The 21,922-nt window shown below is 34.7% G+C and overlaps 2 protein-coding genes across 3 annotated transcripts; both read right to left on the reverse strand.

The window, feature by feature from the left end:
* Positions 1–421: 421 nt before the first annotated feature.
* On the reverse strand, positions 422–20,518 carry LOC123910673 (BAHD acyltransferase BIA1-like). Of its 2 annotated transcripts, XM_045961856.1 has the most exons (2): positions 19,651–20,468; positions 422–1,206 (listed from the first exon to the last, which is right to left on the reverse strand). In XM_045961856.1, the coding sequence occupies exons 1-2, from the start codon at positions 20,392–20,394 to the stop codon at positions 601–603; spliced, it is 1,350 nt and encodes a 449-aa protein (XP_045817812.1). In that variant the 5' UTR covers positions 20,395–20,468; the 3' UTR covers positions 422–600. The 2 variants fall into 2 exon arrangements, with proteins under 2 accessions (XP_045817812.1, XP_045817811.1); XM_045961855.1 differs by lacking the exon at positions 422–1,206 and having other exon boundaries at positions 18,871–20,518.
* LOC123910672 (BAHD acyltransferase BIA1-like) lies at positions 5,102–6,675 on the reverse strand. Its single transcript, XM_045961854.1, has one exon. It carries the CDS (start codon positions 6,623–6,625, stop codon positions 5,255–5,257), a length of 1,371 nt encoding a protein of 456 aa, XP_045817810.1. The 5' UTR covers positions 6,626–6,675; the 3' UTR covers positions 5,102–5,254.
* Positions 20,519–21,922: the final 1,404 nt, after the last annotated feature.

A 21,922-nucleotide genomic window follows, 5' to 3' on the forward strand; every position in this document is an offset into this window, starting at 1 on the left:
CAAATTGATAACAACCAGAATTATAGAGAAAAGGCTTTTGCAAGTAAACTTGCGATTTTCATTAATTTACAAAGGAAAATACAATCTGCAAATGTATCAGAGCAGTTTGCTCTCTCAGAAGATAACTTCTTCTGGCCAAATAACTTCCTAATAACTTCCAACATAAAATAAAAAATAACAAACATCAAACTTAAATACAATCCACAACCAATAACTAACTTTTTAAAATTCAAACTAACACACTAATATTATATTATTTATTTATTTATTTTAATTTTTTGTTTCTCCTTTGATAAACCCTCCAAATGACGGGTTTACCCTTCTCTTTAGTCTGTGCGCTATCATTATTTTAGATAATGTATTTTTACTATTTCATTAATAACTATACGAGATAATTATACATTAATGAAAGACAAACGGTTAACAAGTTGGACCATTAATTATTTTTTAATAGCAAAACCAATTCTCCTATGACCTCAGAGACATAATATTGCTATGCACGATCGGCCTCTAATGTGCATAAAGTAGACATACCTATCTGTAATAATGATTCTACATATGTATCTAAATATTATGGCAGCATGAGACGAAGTTGGAAGTTCAAATAAGAATTGTAGGATTAAGCAAAGCATAGTATAGCAGCTCCTCATTTTGTTCAAACAATTTCATCTCATCTTCATCAAGAGTAACAAAAGCTTCAACTCCACCACCATCTTTTGTATCCATCAAAGCAATTGTATTACTCACCAAATTATTCACACTACAACTCCACACAGGTTTTCCCCAACCGAAATCAAATTCAAGCAATGGAAATTTACACCAACTTGAACATTTGTAAATTACCAAACTACCCTCATTCTCATTTCCCTTCAAAATCTCTACTCTCTCTTTCAAACTCTCCATCACAACCTTAAACCCACCTTCCTCTTTAAACCTCTCTGCTTTATTCTCTATAAAGTCCATTATACCCTTCCTCATTCTTTTCACCATCTCATCTATTGCCACGTGGCTTTCTTCTTCAACCGTCACCCAAAACGGCCAAACCACATTTCCAACTGCAGTTTCTGGTACGGTGGGTTCCATCCGTGTACGGAGGTTCACTGCTTGGAACAAAATCGAACGCTTAAACGACGTCGTTTTGGAACCAGAAACTGCTATTGATGCCGAAAGAGCACATTTCCAAATCAGAGCTAAAACAACCTCTACCCTAGAAGGATGAAATTCAAATTCAAATTCAAATTCGATTTTGTTTTTGATATTTGTCTTTAGTTCTTCTATTTTGGATGTTTCGAAAATGAATCTTCTAGTAGTGAATTTTGCATCGGAAGTTTTAACGGAACCAGACATACCGGGAATTTCTCTCGGAGGAAAAAGAGCGGCGGCGACAGTTAAATCAGGGAGTGGAATTTCATTTCCAGTGGTGGTCGTGGTCCAAGTGTTGAGAAAAATTATGAGTGTATTAAAGTCAACGATCTTGTGTGTGAGGGATATGGTAATTGCAGTGGAACCGCAACTGAATAACGTGAATCGGAGTAATAACAACATGTTTCGTTTCTCCTCAGTGGTTGGGAGGAAGCATTCTAGTGTATTGAAATTAGGATCGGTGAGAATTTCGGAGAGAGTGGTGGTTGTTTGTGATTCGATGAAGAAAACACCGTCGTCGTTACAGTGAATGGTGGTGGCATCATGTAGACGGCCGGCGAGAGGGTAAAAATGGGATAATGTTTGAGAAAGTGAGTTTTGAAGAATTTTTGATTTATTAATAAAATCAGAAAAATGGTTGTGGTTATTGTTAATGTTGTTGTGATTTGGGTAGAAGAAAGTGGTGTTGCCATGAATATTAGGAGAAAGTTGATCTAGTAATGAGAGTTTGAAATTTTGAAGATGCGATGGTGTGGGTTTTGATGGTTTTATGAGTATTGTGTTTAATTTTTCAAGCTTAATCTCGTAGTACTTGTTATTACTACTATTCTCCATTGTTTTTTGTTATGTTTTACTTGATCATTGATCTTGCTCTATTTATATACATTGCTTCACCGAATTAATAAATGTTTTTATTTGCTGCTTGGCGGTGGCGGTGACTCTATTACGCCATCAAACTACTATAATATTTAACTTTTTGTCACTATGTTGCATAATCAACTCCACACGTAAAATACTCATGCAATTGTTTAATTTTAGGTGAAGCTTGATTACAAGTAAAGAATTGGACTCAGTGTCACACACCAAAAGAGTAAAGAAAGTGAAAAACATATTTGATTACAATCTATACATTTTCTGAATTTTGAAGTTTGTTCTACTTCTACCTACTGAGCTAATGACACAAACTTTTGTATTCCAGCATCAACAAAAACGTGGTCAAGTTAAGTCACTATGGTTGGTCTAGTGATGAAGGATTTTGGTAGTATGTTATAGGTATTGTGTTCGATCATCAGCTCATTGTAAAAAAAAAAACGTGGTCAAGTTTTGGATATTGGCTTGGCCTTGCCAATTTACGGAGTATTAAGAGGTTGGTGAATTTTTCTGTCCGGATGTATACCGATACATTTGCTGAGGTGAATGATTCTGACCTAATTATAGCTTTAAAGTTGAAATAAGAATGGTAGGATTAAGCACAGCATAGTGTAGCAGCTCCTGATTTTGTTCAAACAATTTCATCTCATCTTCAACAAGAGTAACGAAAGCTTCAATTCCACCACCATTTTTTGTATCCATCAAAAAAATTAAATTAATCGCCAAATTACTATTCACGCTACTACACCACACAGGTTTGCCCCACCCAAAACCAAACTCAAGCAATGGATAATTACACCAACTTGAACTGTTGTAAACTACCAAACTACCCTCATTCTCATTATTGATTTTCAAAATCTCAACCCTCTCTTTCAAATTCTCCATCACAACCTTAAACCCACCTTCCTCTTTAAACCTCTCTGCTTTATTCTCTATAAAGTCCATTTTACCCTTCTTCATTCTTTTCACCATCTCATCTATTGCCACGTGGCTTTCTTCTTCAACCGTCACCCAAAACGGCCAAGCCAAGTTCCCAACTGCAGTTTCTGGTACGGCGGGGTTCATCCGTGTACGGAGGTCTATTGCTTGGAACAAAATCGAACGCCTAAACGACTTCGTTTTGAAGGTCCACTTCTATTTATAGAGATGTACATATTCATGAATGAATCTCCAAAACCACCCCCACTTCTTTCATAGACAGGGATGATGGGCAGTTAAATTTACATCATGGGGAAGATCATGGAGCAACGACTGTGATGGGAGCTGCTTCCGCCTTTTTTATTGGGCTGCTTTTATTTTTTCACTTTGGACCGTTAAGGATACTTAAAATATATAACCAGTCCAATTAGTAATATATTTGCCGTTCCAAAAAAAAAAAGTTGAATGCCATATATCATAATATTAAAAAGATAAATAAGTATTAGTAAAATATATGTATGTCCTTCTTGACAAAAAAAATAATAATATATGTATGTCCTTTGAATCGGTTTTGAAAAATCAATCTGAAATTCAATTCGATGATTTTCACAAAAGAACATCCAAATGCATCGAAAAATATCTGATTTTTTGCGATTTTCGTTTTTTATTAGTTTGCGGTTTTTATTTGAATTGGTTTGAATTTGAGCACCTCTAACTATCACTCTTCAAAATTTCCTTCTTTCTCTCACCAATTTTCTCTCAATGCTAATTTCTTCTCCGTATCAACCACCAACACCGACCAACTTCCAATCAAACAAAACCATCTTCCGTTGACCTTTATGTAAAAAAAAATACAATATTGTTCATCCTCTGACTATTCTCTATCTTTCTATCAAATTAGATGTTTAAAATGAGGTTACTTGAAAATTCGTCACTTTTAAAAGTGAGTTTTTCTAGCCATTGTGGTTCACCTTTGGATGCACCAAAACAACCTCATAAATCATCTTTCTCCTTTACAAAACGATCAAAGAAAAATCAAGATTGGACCACCTTTTCTAGCGGCCACAGTGTCTGAAACAATGTCTTTCCAAAGATCAAATAAAAAATGACCGATGATCAAGGGCTAAGACTTTGATAAGCACCGAGCAACCAATAAACACTCCAAGCTCTAAAATTTGAACGAAGTATTTACGAATTTTTTTAGGGGCCGGGAGGTTTTGGGTTGAAAAGATATACACTTTGGAATGACTATATTAAAGTGGAGTTTTTCTTGGCCTTCGTTTTTCTAGCGCGTCCACCTCACTTCTAATTTTACTCCCTCGTACTTAATCAATGGGTGTGTAAAAATACAATTTTTCGTAAAAAAAAATTCTCCAGATAACCAGCGAACTCATTTCGCATTTTAAAATGCGAAGTTGGACGGTGGCCAAAATTCCTAGTTTTGGACAATGGCCAATTTTGACTGGTCAGTCCTTGACTGTTACATGCCTTCGACCAATCACACACAACCAAAAAAAGACACATTTTAGTTAGAACTTATGAGATTAATGATAACAAGTCTTCTATTATGCTATGAAATTATGTTTGCATGCTAACCGGCGATCCATATTTTTTTCAAAATCATTCATGATAGTGAGAAAAGGGTGAAGGCAACCAAATGATAATATTTTTACGACACTCACTACTTAACCGGTAAACTCAAGAAGGCAATCACTATCCGTTTTTCCTTAATTATTTTGGCTTTGTCTTCACAGATCTAGAAGTCAAGTACTATCGGGTTGGTTGGACTGCCCAGTGTTGGTAAGAGCAGTCTTATTAACAGTTTAAAGAGATGCCATGTTGTCAATTTAAGTTGCTTGATTGCCATGTTAGTTTCAACACTTTTTGTATTATTAAGCAAAAATGATGGTGAATAACAACCTGGTAATTAACTAAGAATATTATCAATAAAACAAATGAAAATTCCTAACTACTAATCTGCATAGAAATAAAATCTCAAAGTTAACGGGTAGTATATACTATAGCATTGTTCCACTAAAAAGGAGCCACCGAACATAACAACTCACATGAAACACACATCATTTGATACTTGTGAAGAAAAAATTAGGCATGACTTCTTATAAAATAAATAAAAAAAATTAGGAATGACCGAGTTTAAACAAACGAGTAATAAAGACAAACGGCAATTCTGGAAAATTTACTTGGACACAAAATGAAAAATTACATAATTATCCAACATTTTAAACTATTTAAAATAATAATGAGAGTCTCGAACCGACTACAAATCCTCAACCAAGTGACGGAAACAGGCAAAGAGAGATTATTATAGCTTTGAAGTTGAAATAAGAATTGTAGGATTAAGCACAGCATAGTGTAGCAGCTCCTGATTTTGTTCAAACAATTTCATCTCATCTTCAACAAGAGTAACGAAAGCTTCAATTCCACCACCATTTTTTGTATCCATCAAAACAATTAAATTAGTCGCAAAATTATTATTCACACTACTACACCACACAGGTTTGCCCCACCCAAAATCAAACTCAAGCAATGGATAATTACACCAACTTGAACTGTTGTAAACTACCAAACTACCCTTATTCTCATTATTCCTTTTCAAAATCTCAACCCTCTCTTTCAAATTCTCCATCACAACCTTAAACCCACCTTCCCCTTTAAACCTCTCTGCTTTATTCTCTATAAAGTCCATTTTACCCTTCCTCATTCTTTTCACCATCTCATCTATTGCCACGTGGCTTTCTTCTTCAACCGTCACCCAAAACGGCCAAGCCAAGTTCCCAACTGCAGTTTCTGGTACGGCGGGGTTCATACGTGTACGGATGTCTATTGCTTGGAACAAAATCGAACGCCTAAACGACGTCGTTTTGGAACCAGAAACTGCTATTGATGCCGAAAGAGCACATTTCCAAATCAGAGCTAAAACAACCTCTACCCTAGAAGGATGAAATTCAAATTTGTTTTTGATTTTTATCTTTAGTTCTTCTATTTTGGATGCTTTGAAAATGAATCTTCTAGTAGTGAATTTTGCATTGGAATTTTTAACGGAACCAGACACGTCGGGAACTTCTCTCGGAGGAAAAAGAGCGGCGGCGACTGTTAAATCAGGGAGTGGAATTTCATTTCCGGTGGTGATGGCAGCCCAAGTGTTGAGAAAAATTATGAGTGTGTTAAGTTCAACGATCTTGTGTGTGACAAATGTGGTAATTGCGGTGGAACCGCATCTGAACAAGGTGAATCGGAGTAATAACAGCATGTTTCGTTTTTCCTCAGTGGTTGGGACGAAGCATTCTAGTGCATCGAAATTAGGATTGGTGAGAATTTGGGAGAGAGTGGTGGTTGATCGTGATTCGATGAAGAAAACGCCGTCGTCGTTACAGTGAATGGTGGTGGCGTCATGGAGACGGCCGGCGAGAGGGTAAAAATGGGATAATGTTTGAGCAAGTGAGTTTTGAAGAATTTTTGATTTATTGGAAAAATCAGAAAAATGATTGTTGGTATTGTTATTGTTGTTGTGATTTGGGTAGAAGAAAGTCATGTTGGTATGATAATTTGGAGAAAATTGATCTAGTAATGAGAGTTTGAAAGTTTGAAGATGTAATGGTGTTGGTTTTGATGGTTTTATGAGTATTGTGTTTAATTTCTCAAGCTTAATATTAATTTTGTTCTGCTTCTCCATTGTTTTGTTTTGTGTTCTGTTTTACTTTGATCGATTGTCTTGCCTTATATACAATGTTTTGTTCATTGCAAACCATTACCCCATATATTTTCATTGCACATGGCCATAGAGCAATTATTGTGTTTTTGTCAAGTGTCAAGTGCGTCGTACCAAATGGCATGACTCTTTTGCAAGCTGTCCAAATAATTTAAACGAAGCATTTACAAAAATTTTAGGTGACGAGTGTCTTTAGGTTGAAAAAATATACACTTTAAAATGACTATTAAAGTAGAGTTTTAATTTTCTTGGCCTCCGTCATTCTAGTGTGTTCACTTCACTTATAATTTTGGTAAAAAAAAACCTTTCATCAAATAACCAGCGAATTGAGTTCGCATTTTAAAATACGAAATTGGACGGTTGCCAAAATTCATAGTTTTGGACAATGGCCAATTTTGATTGGGTATATGCCTTCAACCAATCACACACAACCAAAAAAGATACATTTTAGTTAGAACTTATGAGATCAATGATATGAAAGTTTGCAGGCTAACCGACGATTCATATTTTTTTCAAAATAATTCATGGTGATGAGGAAAGGGTGAAGTGATCAAATGATAATATTTTTCAAAATCATTCATGGTGCTTGATTGCCCTGGTGTTGTTATGCTCAAGTTTCAAGAAAATAATGCTACCGTAGCATTGAAAAATTGCAAGAAAATTGAGAAGTTAGATGAAGATGAACTGAGGCATCTCGTGAAGTCCTAGACGTAGCATTTTAGTTAGAACTTATGTGATCAATGATAATAAGTCTTTTATTATGCTATGAAAGTTTGCATGCTAACAGGCGATCCATATTTTTTTCAAAATCATTCATGGTGGCGAGGAAACGATAATATTTTGACGACACTCACTACTTAACCGGCAAACTCAAGAAGTCAATCATTATCGGTTTTTCGTTAATTATTTTTGCTTTGTCTTCACAGATCAAGAAGTCAATCACTATCGGTTTGGTTGGACTGCCCAATATTGGTAATAGCAGTCTTATTAACAGTTTAAAGAGATGCCATGTTGTCAATGTTGGTGCTACTCCTGGGTTAACAAGGTCAATGCAATCTCCCATAAGCACACTGCTTACTGCATCCTCATCAAGCTTTACTTATTCTTTTCTTTCCCCGTTTCACTTTTGGGCATAATATTTCTATGTTGTTCTTAATTCCAGTGCTTGGTTTAATTCAAAGTGGAATACAAAATTGAAAGTCCATAAAAATTCAAAGTGGAATAAAATTGATTGAATGTAGAATTCCAATCCCAATATTTATTCTAGCAATACAAGCAACAAGTAAAAAATAGAGAGTTTGAAAGAAGAAATTGAAATAAGAACTTATCAAAAAATAATTCTGGGATTAAGCTCTGTGCCGCAATCAATCAATGCGGTGCTGGGTATGCAAAGAGTTTGTTCAACCTAAAAAAATCTGGAATTGCAGCTCTTGATTTATGAGGAAGTATAATGATATGGAGTTATCTTATAAAAAAAATAATAACAAAATAAGAGAGAATCTTTAATCTTTTTATGATTAATGATGTCATTTAAGCAAGTAGGCATTTCCAACAATAATGGTACCAATTCAGAAGTAGGAGCTATTTTAAATTCTTGTAAAACTTCACTCTCTTTTTTTCCAAACTTTAAGATAAGTTATGTTCGGCGACAAGCAAACAATGTGGCTCATTCATTAGCAAGAGCGTCATTGTCATATGCTAGTTCACATTGTCATGATCATATGTCATCTTGTATTGAATATATTGTTATGAATGAAATGAGTTAATTTGGTTTTTGTCAAAAATAAAAGATATCCATTCATTCAATTTGGATGCTTGAGGTAGTAGGTAGGAGAGGAAAGGGAGAATGAGTGATTGAATCTGATTGATTGTGTTCTGTTCTTTTTCAGAGGTAGATTTGGCTAAATCATTTATTTTTGTTTCCCTTTTATGTATTGTCTAGTTTTAAGTTTGATAGCAACATATAGTTTCTTATTTCGTTCACAAACGGTCTTGTGATTTTGGTCTATGGGTATAGGCTATGTTATCATTGATATTGTAGTACAAATTATAGCAAGTCACAAGCAAGTTTTATGTTTAATGTTGTTGTATCTATATTTCATTTGATTTATTTTGTTTTGGTTTTCCTTCAATTCCACGTTGGACTTACTTTCACATTGTACTTTCATTTTTCCCTCTTTTATTTATTACAATATATAAAAGAAGAACAGCATAAAGCTTTCATTCGCCACCGTAATTGGTAGCATTATTTTCTTGTGTGCTTTGGTTGTATTATGTCTTCCTATAGATGGACGACGTTATAATTATTTCTATCAACGCTTTTGGATGTGTCGTATTTTAATTACAGCAATTAACCCTCAAATTGCTTATGGCAATCAACGTGGGTTTATTTTTATCGATCTTCTTAGTTATACAATTTGCTATAGCTAAGAAGCATCATGTCGTGGTACTTGGATGGATTTGTACTTCTTTATCCATCGTTGTTTTTGCGGCACCGCTGAGCGTTATGGTAAGTTAATTATGTATAATTTAAACTACTTTACTACTACTACTACTACTTTTTTTTAACTGCTGATTTGTTGCATTCTTTATCAATAACATGTGTGTAGGTACAAGTCATTCGAACAAGAAGTGTTGAGTTATCCTATACAGCTACTACTCACGGGCCGGTAGGCAAACCGACGTTAAGAGAGTTGTTATTCAGGAGGATTTGGGAGGTAGGTGGCCACCTCATAGAGAGGCAGCATAGGGAGGTGGTACAATAATTATATTTCATTTTGGCTTCTTCAAAAAAAAAAAAAAATTTATTTAACACACACGGACGCACGCACGTACGCACGCATGCACACGCGAGTGCACACACATACTACTTTATTATTACTATTATTATTTTTAATTGTTAATTTGTTGCATGCTTCATTAAAATAAAAGTAAGTGCGTGCGTGCTTGGTTGGTTGTTTGTTTGAAGTTTGTTTGAAGGAAATGAAGAAGTGCGATCTGAATCTGATAGATATCGATTGGCAAGCTTCAAACTTCAAACAAACAAGCAAAGAAAATCAGCAGATCTGAATCTAATATATATCCTACGTTGTGAACTAATTTGGATGCGTGAGGTAGTAGGTAGGAGAGGAAAGGGAGAATGAGTAATTGAATCTGATTGATTGATTGTGTTCTGTTCTTTTTCAGAGGTAGATTCAAGTTTGGCTAAATCATTTATTTTTGTTTCCCTTTTATGTATTGTCTAGTTTTAAGTTTGATAGCAACATATAGTTTCTTATTTCGTTCACAAACGGTCTTGTGATTTTGGTCTATGGGTATAGGCTATGTTATCATTGATATTGTAGTACAAATTATAGCAAGTCACAAGCAAGTTTTATGTTTAATGTTGTTGTATCTATATTTCATTTGATTTATTTTGTTTTGGTTTTCCTTCAATTCCACGTTGGACTTACTTTCACATTGTACTTTCATTTTTCCCTCTTTTATTACAATATATAAAAGAAGAACCGCATAAAGCTTTCATTCGCCACCGTAATTGGTAGCATTATTTTCTTGTGTGCTTTGGTTGTATTATGTCTTCCTACAGATGGACGGCGTTATAATTATTTCTATCAACGCTTTTGGATGTGTCGTATTTTAATTACAGCAATTAACCCTCAAATTGCTTATGGCAATCAATGTGGGTTTATTTTTATCGATCTTCTTAGTTATACAATTTGCTATAGCTAAGAAGCATCATGTCGTGGTACTTGGATGGATTTGTACTTCTTTATCCATCGTTGTTTTTGCGGCACCGCTGAGCGTTATGGTAAGTTAATTATGTATAATTTAAACTACTTTACTACTACTACTACTACTTTTTTTTAACTGCTGATTTGTTGCATTCTTTATCAATAACATGTGTGTAGGTACAAGTCATTCGAACAAGAAGTGTTGAGTTATCCTATACAGCTACTACTCACGGGCCAGTGTTGAGTTATCCTATACAGCTACTACTCACGGGCCGGTAGGCAAAGCGACGTTAAGAGAGTTGTTATTCAGGAGGATTTGGGAGGTAGGTGGCCACCTCATAGAGAGGTAGCATAGGGAGGTGGTACAATAATTATATTTCATTTTGGCTTCTTCAAAAAAAAAAAAAATTATTTAACACACACGAACGCACGCACGTACGCACGCATGCACACGCAAGTGCACACACATACTACTTTATTATTACTATTATTATTTTTAATTGTTAATTTGTTGCATGCTTCATTAATAACATGTGTGTATGTACAAGTCATTCGAACAAGGAGTGTACGATACATGCCATTTGCACTTACCGTTTGTCTTATAGTGAGCGCCACAATATGATATTAACATTGACGTGACTATTAAAAAATTAAACTAATTGCATTATATATTAATTTTTTTGACAAATTAATATATTGATTAATTTTTTCCCCAGCTTCTAGTGTGATCGTACTCACGCTGGGGGCCATTTAGGTTCTCCTGTACGACTACTATTCACAGGCCGGGAGGGAAACCGACATTGAGAAAGTTGTTGTCCGGGAGGATTTGGGAGGAGGCGGGGAGAATTCAGTTGGTGGCGCTCCCGTCATTGAGTTGGTGGAGGTAGGTGGCCGCCTCGTAGAGGTAGAAGAGGGAGGTGGAAGGGAGGTGGGTGAGGGTGGAGCAGACGGAGACAAAGTGCTAGTGGTTGTGGCTGGGGAATAGGTAGAGAGAGGGGAGGTGTCTGAAGTTCCTATAACAAAACAACCAGAATCTGAAGTTCCTGCCATAGAAGCACCAACAACAGAAGAACCAACACAAACAACAGAAGAAACTCCAGTTACTCCAGTTGAGACTCCAAAAGCATAAGATGGGGAGGAGGGAGACTGAGGGTAGGCGGCAGAGGGAGGCGGAGGGGAGATTTTTTAGGACAAAGAAGAGCGCTGCATAGAGGATCGAGGTATTTTCTGCTATTTTATCTATAGCACCTAACACACAAAATAATTGGCATAAAGCTGTATTTTTTCATGATATAAATTGTTTTGTTACATGATATTTTGTTTTTATATACATTTGTGACTTCATGTGATCACTTATAGTAAAGTAGTATGTTTTATATTGATTAATTTTTTTCCCAGCTCCCCAATGTGATCAGACTCGCACTAGGTACTATTCGGCTTATCTTGTATAGCTACCACGGGCTGGTAGGGAAATCGACGTTGACAGAGTTGTTGTCCAGGATGATTTGGGAGGAAGCGGGGAGAATTTAGGCGGCATTCCCGTCATTAAGCTGGTGGAGGTAGGTGGCCACCTCATAGAGAAGTAGCATAGGGAGGTGGTACAATAATTATACTAGTCTCACACCCGTGCGATGCACAGGTGTTATGTGGTATTTTATATTATGGTGTTGAAAAATTATTCGTATAAATTGTAACAATAAGTGTTTTGAAAATGAAAATTATAATAATAATAATAATAATAATAATAATAATAATAATAATAATAATAATAATAAAAAGTGATGTACTTATCACTTCCTCCAACCAATATATTTTCAACCTTATATGTTGATCCTTCTTCAACCAATTTTTTTATCTTTGAAACCAAACTCTTTCCCAAAGTAGCAAGAATCTTATCACACTGGATGATCAAAGTAAAAAAAGGGAAAAAGTCAATAATAAAAAAAAACATCAATAGAGATTTTGTGAAAATGTGATAAGTATATCAAGATAGTACATCACTTTTTCATCAACAAACAATATATTCATAGACGTAACCTCAGTTTGTATTTGTCTGTTACATATATATACCTATATGTATAGAGAATGAGTAGGGACCATCAAAATTGAATGAAATGTGATAATGATAATGGTTATATATTTCAATCTCATAACCTAACTTTTTGCATAACCTTCACTCTTCTCTACAATTATAATGTAATTAAGTCAATAATGTATACAATCTTCGTATTTTTTTGTGTGACTAAATTATAAACTCTTTGTTGTTTCTATGAAAAAAATAGAGATGAGATCTTGTGACATCAACTTTTGGATAATTGGAGAAGCATAATTCTTTATTATTTATTATGAGATTGATATAATATAAAAAAAAATAGAGATGAGAATGATATAATATAAGGAAGTGATGTGGCATTATTGTGTGATTTAATTGGATGTAAGTGGGTGATGTGGATTAGGGTTAAGATGGATAGTAGGAGAACTATCTAGGAATTATATATATAGATAATTTATTTATCACACACGTACGCACGCACGCACGTACACGAGTGCACACACATACTACTTTACTATTACTATTATTATTTTTAATTGTTAGTTTGTTGCATGCTTCATTAATAACATGTGTGTAGGTGCAAGTCATTCGAACAAGGAATGTACGATCCATGCCATTTGCACTTACCATTTGTCTTATAGTGAGCGCCGTATGATATTAACATTTGTGTGACTATTAAAAAATTAAACTAATTGCATTATATATTATTATTTTTTGACAAATTAATATATTGATTAATTTTTTTCCCCAGCTTCGAGTGTGATCGTACTCACGTTGGGGGCCATTTAGGTTCTCCTGTACAACTACTATTCAAGGGTCGAGATGGAAATCGGCCTTGAGAAAGTGGTTGTCCAGAAGGATTTGGGAGGAGGCGGAAAAAATTTAGTAGACAACATTCCCATCATTAAGCTGGTGGAGGTAGCACAAGGAGTGGTACAATAATTATATAATTTATTTAACACCCAGGAACACAGATTACCTCATCTATAATTTATTTAACCCTCCAATTTGAATAAAATTACCTCATCTATTCCTTTGTCTGAAAAATTAATTGATTCTATACAATCATGCATAAGTTGTGATTTAGCATTTGGAATAGGGAGTCTCAATACTGAAGAGGAGTTCAGCTGGTTTAGTTCTTCACATGGTGCTGAATGTTCGGATGAGGCATTAATGACTGGCTGACTTAAAGCTTCATGCAGACGAGTCCATTGAAAAAATATATCTGAATACAATATGAATATTTCCACAAGGACAATATTGAAGTTCTTTCAATCAACGATTCAAACAAAAAGTCATTCTCCGATGATAAGAAGACAAGATCTCAAATGGATGTGGATGACAATGGTAGCCCTGCTTCGTTATTAATGTTCATTGTGTCCAAAGAAAAGTTCTGTTAGTTGCCTTCTTTTTAACTTGTGTTTTGAATTCTTGAATTTCAAATTCGGAAGCTAAAATTCAATGTGAATTCTTTATGAAAACACGGGGGCTCGTACAAATTTTCATATGATAATCCTCTTTAATTTTCATATGATTAAAATTTTAAACTATTTAATTAGGTGTTAATTGACACCTCGTGTTAATGGATATTATCTCATATGTAATTTGTTATATAATCGTCAAATCGTAAAGATATATCTTACTCTATTTTGTAAAGTGAATATTCATTTTATTAATAGAGTAAGGTCCATAGTTATCATGTATGCTATTAAATTATGGAATTCCTTCAACATGTTAACAAACAACAAATTACTGATCATTTTTCTCTGTTTGAACTCAACAGATCAATTCTCATTGATCATTTTTATTGGAGGGATAATTATACATCAACCTTTTCTCTCATATTTTGAATTCATGTTATTATATATATACTTACAAACTATTACTATAGGATTTAAAAACATTGGATAATGATAAATTCTCTACCCATCCATGTTTGTTTTTCACCTCTTGGATTTTTCGTTTTTGCCCTTGTATAAAAAATCTGGATTCTGTTTACCGGAATTTTTTGCCTTGATAAAAAAATCCGGTTTTTGTTTACCGAATTTTTCCTGAATTTGCACTAAGAAAAAATTCGGTTTTTGCGTACCGAATTTTTCTACAAGGGCAAAATTAGAATGAATTTTGGGGGTTAAAAAGAATCACGGGGTGTTGGAAGAGAATTTATCTTGGATAATTATGAAAATGGTGGCCAAGTTTTAACGGGAAAAAATATAAAAAAACGAAAACGAAGGATAAATTGGGCTAAGATATTCATTGGGCCAAATTATTAGGCCGAGCTCTAAAGATGAGAAATTTTTTTTTTCTACCCCAATAATTGTCCATCTACCCCAACATTAATTTTGAATGGACGAATTTGCCCTTATATATAAACTAAGTGTTTAGGTATATAAAATTTTTTCAAATTTATTTTGTTACCTACACACTTTGGGAAAAAGTGTTCAGGTATATAAAATTTTTCTAATTTTTTTTTTGACCTGAACACTTTGGAAAAAAGTGTGCAGGTATGTAAAATTTTTCCAAATTTATTTTGTTACCTACACACTTTGGAGAAAAGTGTTCAGATATATAAAATTTTTCTAATTTTTTTGTTATCTGAACACTTTGAAAAAATGTGTGTAAGTATGTAAAAAAATAGCCATATTGATATTTCCGTTATTCAATGAAACCAAGTATGGCGATTGTTGCATTGTGGGATAGAAAACTCCCGGAAGACAAAATCTGCTTTGCTTTGGAGGTATTCCTATCCTGGCCAGTGTGATTCTAGATACAAACATTTGAACCTTCGCGAAGTGAAACGATATGTTTCCCGTCGGATGTGAAGGAAGCATGCATCCGTCCTGCACTTCTGAGGCCTGAAGGCAAAACAAGAAGAGATATAATACCGGAAATCGGTTCTAGATCCACTGGTTCTAGAGATCTTTGAAATTAGAATCGTTGAGAATTTCGGAGAGAGTGGTGGTTGTTTGTGATTCGATGAAGAAAACACCGTCGTCGTTACAGTGAATGGTGGTGGCATCATGTAGACGGCCGGCGAGAGGGTAAAAATGGGATAATGTTTGAGAAAGTGAGTTTTGAAGAATTTTTGATTTATTAATAAAATCAGAAAAATGGTTGTGGTTATTGTTAATGTTGTTGTGATTTGGGTAGAAGAAAGTGGTGTTGCCATGAATATTAGGAGAAAGTTGATCTAGTAATGAGAGTTTGAAATTTTGAAGATGCGATGGTGTGGGTTTTGATGGTTTTATGAGTATTGTGTTTAATTTTTCAAGCTTAATCTCGTAGTACTTGTTATTACTACTATTCTCCATTGTTTTTTGTTATGTTTTACTTGATCATTGATCTTGCTCTATTTATATACATTGCTTCACCGAATTAATAAATGTTTTTATTTGCTGCTTGGCGGTGGCGGTGACTCTATTACGCCATCAAACTACTATAATATTTAACTTTTTGTCACTATGTTGCATAATCAACTCCACACGTAAAATACTCATGCAATTGTTTAATTTTAGGTGAAGCTTGATTACAAGTAAAGAATTGGACTCAGTGTCACACACCAAAAGAGTAAAGAAAGTGAAAAACATATTTGATTACAATCTATACATTTTCTGAATTTTGAAGTTTGTTCTACTTCTACCTACTACACAAACTTTTGTATTCCAGCATCAACAAAAACGTGGTCAAGTTAAGTCACTATGGTTGGTCTAGTGATGAAGATTTGGGTAGTATGTTATAGGTCTTGTGTTCGATCATCAGCTCATTGTAAAAAAAAAACGTGGTCAAGTTTTGGATATTGGCTTGGCCTTGCCAATTTACGGAGTATTAAGAGGTTGGTGAATTTTTCTGTCCGGATGTATACCGATACATTTGCTGAGGTGAATGATTCTGACCTAATTATAGCTTTGAAGTTGAAATAAGAATGGTAGGATTAAGCACACCATAGTGTAGCAGCTCCTGATTTTGTTCAAACAATTTCATCTCATCTTCAACAAGAGTAACGAAAGCTTCAATTCCACCACCATTTTTTGTATCCATCAAAAAAATTAAATTAATCGCCAAATTATTATTCACGCTACTACACCACACAGGTTTGCCCCACCCAAAATCAAACTCAAGCAATGGATAATTACACCAACTTGAACTGTTGTAAACTACCAAACTACCCTCATTCTCATTATTGATTTTCAAAATCTCAACCCTCTCTTTCAAATTCTCCATCACAACCTTAAACCCACCTTCCTCTTTAAACCTCTCTGCTTTATTCTCTATAAAGTCCATTTTACCCTTCTTCATTCTTTTCACCATCTCATCTATTGCCACGTGGCTTTCTTCTTCAACCGTCACCCAAAACGGCCAAGCCAAGTTCCCAACTGCAGTTTCTGGTACGGCGGGGTTCATCCGTGTACGGAGGTCTATTGCTTGGAACAAAATCGAACGCCTAAACGACTTCGTTTTGAAGGTCCACTTCTATTTATAGAGATGTACATATTCATGAATGAATCTCCAAAACCACCCCCACTTCTTTCATAGACAGGGATGATGGGCAGTTAAATTTACATCATGGGGAAGATCATGGAGCAACGACTGTGATGGGAGCTGCTTCCGCCTTTTTTATTGGGCTGCTTTTATTTTTTCACTTTGGACCGTTAAGGATACTTAAAATATATAACCAGTCCAATTAGTAATATATTTGCCGTTCCAAAAAAAAAAAAGTTGAATGCCATATATCATAATATTAAAAAGATAAATAAGTATTAGTAAAATATATGTATGTCCTTCTTGACAAAAAAAATAATAATATATGTATGTCCTTTGAATCGGTTTTGAAAAATCAATCTGAAATTCAATTCGATGATTTTCACAAAAGAACATCCAAATGCATCGAAAAATATCTGATTTTTTGCGATTTTCGTTTTTTATTAGTTTGCGGTTTTTATTTGAATTGGTTTGAATTTGAGCACCTTTAACTATCACTCTTCAAAATTTCCTTCTTTCTCTCACCAATTTTCTCTCAATGCTAATTTCTTCTCCGTATCAACCACCAACACCGACCAACTTCCAATCAAACAAAACCATCTTCCGTTGACCTTTATGTAAAAAAAAATACAATATTGTTCATCCTCTGACTATTCTCTATCTTTCTATCAAATTAAATGTTTAAAATGAGGTTACTTGAAAATTCGTCACTTTTAAAAGTGAGTTTTTCTAGCCATTGTGGTTCACCTTTGGATGCACCAAAACAACCTCATAAATCATCTTCCTCCTTTACAAAACGATCAAAGAAAAATCAAGATTGGACCACCTTTTCTAGCGGCCACAGTGTCTGAAACAATGTCTTTCCAAAGATCAAATAAAAAATGACCGATGATCAAGGGCTAAGACTTTGATAAGCACCGAGCAACCAATAAACACTCCAAGCTCTAAAATTTGAACGAAGTATTTACGAATTTTTTTAGGGGCCGGGAGGTTTTGGGTTGAAAAGATATACACTTTGGAATGACTATATTAAAGTGGAGTTTTTCTTGGCCTTCGTTTTTCTAGCGCGTCCACCTCACTTCTAATTTTACTCCCTCGTACTTAATCAATGGGTGTGTAAAAATACAATTTTTCGTAAAAAAAAATTCTCCAGATAACCAGCGAACTCATTTCGCATTTTAAAATGCGAAGTTGGACGGTGGCCAAAATTCCTAGTTTTGGACAATGGCCAATTTTGACTGGTCAGTCCTTGACTGTTACATGCCTTCGACCAATCACACACAACCAAAAAAAGACACATTTTAGTTAGAACTTATGAGATTAATGATAACAAGTCTTCTATTATGCTATGAAATTATGTTTGCATGCTAACCGGCGATCCATATTTTTTTCAAAATCATTCATGATAGTGAGGAAAGGGTGAAGGCAACCAAATGATAATATTTTTACGACACTCACTACTTAACCGGTAAACTCAAGAAGGCAATCACTATCCGTTTTTCCTTAATTATTTTGGCTTTGTCTTCACAGATCTAGAAGTCAAGTACTATCGGGTTGGTTGGACTGCCCAGTGTTGGTAAGAGCAGTCTTATTAACAGTTTAAAGAGATGCCATGTTGTCAATTTAAGTTGCTTGATTGCCATGTTAGTTTCAACACTTTTTGTATTATTAAGCAAAAATGATGGTGAATAACAACCTGGTAATTAACTAAGAATATTATCAATAAAACAAATGAAAATTCCTAACTACTAATCTGCATAGAAATAAAATCTCAAAGTTAACGGGTAGTATATACTATAGCATTGTTCCACTAAAAAGGAGCCACCGAACATAACAACTCACATGAAACACACATCATTTGATACTTGTGAAGAAAAAATTAGGCATGACTTCTTATAAAATAAATAAAAAAAATTAGGAATGACCGAGTTTAAACAAACGAGTAATAAAGACAAACGGCAATTCTGGAAAATTTACTTGGACACAAAATGAAAAATTACATAATTATCCAACATTTTAAACTATTTAAAATAATAATGAGAGTCTCGAACCGACTACAAATCCTCAACCAAGTGACGGAAACAGGCAAAGAGAGATTATTATAGCTTTGAAGTTGAAATAAGAATTGTAGGATTAAGCACAGCATAGTGTAGCAGCTCCTGATTTTGTTCAAACAATTTCATCTCATCTTCAACAAGAGTAACGAAAGCTTCAATTCCACCACCATTTTTTGTATCCATCAAAACAATAAAATTAATCGCAAAATTATTATTCACACTACTACACCACACAGGTTTGCCCCACCCAAAATCAAACTCAAGCAATGGATAATTACACCAACTTGAACTGTTGTAAACTACCAAACTACCCTTGTTCTCATTATTCCTTTTCAAAATCTCAACCCTCTCTTTCAAATTCTCCATCACAACCTTAAACCCACCTTCCCCTTTAAACCTCTCTGCTTTATTCTCTATAAAGTCCATTTTACCCTTCCTCATTCTTTTCACCATCTCATCTATTGCCACGTGGCTTTCTTCTTCAACCGTCACCCAAAACGGCCAAGCCAAGTTCCCAACTGCAGTTTCTGGTACGGCGGGGTTCATCCGTGTACGGATGTCTATTGCTTGGAACAAAATCGAACGCCTAAACGACGTCGTTTTGCAACCAGAAACTGCTATTGATGCCGAAAGAGCACATTTCCAAATCAGAGCTAAAACAACCTCTACCCTAGAAGGATGAAATTCAAATTTGTTTTTGATTTTTATCTTTAGTTCTTCTATTTTGGATGCTTTGAAAATGAATCTTCTAGTAGTGAATTTTGCATTGGAATTTTTAACGGAACCAGACAAGTCGGGAACTTCTCTCGGAGGAAAAAGAGCGGCGGCGACTGTTAAATCAGGGAGTGGAATTTCATTTCCGGTGGTGATGGCAGCCCAAGTGTTGAGAAAAATTATGAGTGTGTTAAGTTCAACGATCTTGTGTGTGACAAATGTGGTAATTGCGGTGGAACCGCATCTGAACAAGGTGAATCGGAGTAATAACAGCATGTTTCGTTTTTCCTCAGTGGTTGGGACGAAGCATTCTAGTGCATCGAAATTAGGATTGGTGAGAATTTGGGAGAGAGTGGTGGTTGATCGTGATTCGATGAAGAAAACGCCGTCGTCGTTACAGTGAATGGTGGTGGCGTCATGGAGACGGCCGGCGAGAGGGTAAAAATGGGATAATGTTTGAGAAAGTGAGTTTTGAAGAATTTTTGATTTATTGGAAAAATCAGAAAAATGATTGTTGGTATTGTTATTGTTGTTGTGATTTGGGTAGAAGAAAGTCATGTTGGTATGATAATTAGGAGAAAATTGATCTAGTAATGAGAGTTTGAAAGTTTGAAGATGTAATGGTGTTGGTTTTGATGGTTTTATGAGTATTGTGTTTAATTTCTCAAGCTTAATATTAATTTTGTTCTGCTTCTCCATTGTTTTGTTTTGTGTTCTGTTTTACTTTGATCGATTGTCTTGCCTTATATACAATGTTTTGTTCATTGCAAACAATTACCCCATATATTTTCATTGCACATGGCCATAGAGCAATTATTGTGTTTTTGTCAAGTGTCAACTGCTTCGTACCAAATGGCATGACTCTTTTGCAAGCTGTCCAAATAATTTGAACGTAGTATTTACAAAAATTTTAGGTGACGAATGTCTTTAGGTTGAAAAGATATACACTTTGGAATGACTATTAAAGTAGAGTTTTAATTTTCTTGGCCTCCGTCATTCTAGTGTGTTCACTTCACTTATAATTTTGGTAAAAAAAAACCTTTCATCAAATAACCAGCAAATTGAGTTCGCATTTTAAAATACGAAATTGGACGGTTGCCAAAATTCATAGTTTTGGACAATGGCCAATTTTGACCGGGTACATGCCTTCAACCAATCACACACAACCAAAAAAGACACATTTTAGTTAGAACTTATGAGATCAATGATAATCTTTTATTATGCTATGAAAGTTTGCATGCTAACCAACGATTCATATTTTTTTCAAAATAATTCATGGTGGTGAGGAAAGGGTGAAGGTGATCAAATGATACTCCCTCTGATCCTTTTTATAAGGAACAATTTGAAAAAATCACACAGACCAAGAAATCACATTTAACATAATTATTTTCATTTAATACTCTTATAAATTTAAATTTATTCCATATATATCCTTATTTAATTACTCATTATTCAACTAATTTACTTATTTTTAAATTCTCTCTCATAATAAATAAGGGCATAAATGAAATTGAACATTTAAAACATTTAAAAACTGGTCAAAGTTTCTTATAAAAATAACCAAATTTTTTGCCCTAAGTATTTCTTATAAAAAGGACCGGAGGGAGTAATATTTTTCAAAATCATTCATGGTGCTTGATTGCCCTGGTGTTGTTATGCTCAAGTTTCAAGAAAATAATGCTACCGTAGCATTAAAAAATTGCAAGAAAATTGAGAAGTTAGATGAAGATGAATTGAGGCATCTCGTGAAGTCCTAGACGTAGCATTTTAGTTAGAACTTATACGATCAATGATAATAAGTCTTTTATTATGCTATGAAAATTTGCATGCTACCAGGCCATCCATATTTTTTTCAAAATCATTCATGGTGGCGAGGAAAGGGTGAAGGTGACCAAACGATAATATTTTTACGACACTCACTACTTAATCGGCAAACTCAAGAAGTCAATCACTATCGGTTTTTCCTTAATTATTTTTGCTTTGTCTTCACAGATCAAGAAGTCAATCACTATCGGTTTGGTTGGACTGCCCAATATTGGTAATAGCAGTCTTATTAACAGTTTAAAGAGATGCCATGTTGTCAATGTTGGTGCTACTCCTGGGTTAACAAGGTCAATGCAACCTCCCATAAACACACTGCTTACTGCATCCTCATCAAGCTTTACTGACGCAGTACGGAAGCGTGAAGGAAAAGCAAGCCCTAATCCTTTTAGATAAAGGTTCTGGA

This window comes from Trifolium pratense, linkage group LG2 (genome assembly GCF_020283565.1).
Source record: "Trifolium pratense cultivar HEN17-A07 linkage group LG2, ARS_RC_1.1, whole genome shotgun sequence".
In the NCBI taxonomy this organism is placed as follows: domain Eukaryota; kingdom Viridiplantae; phylum Streptophyta; class Magnoliopsida; order Fabales; family Fabaceae; genus Trifolium; species Trifolium pratense.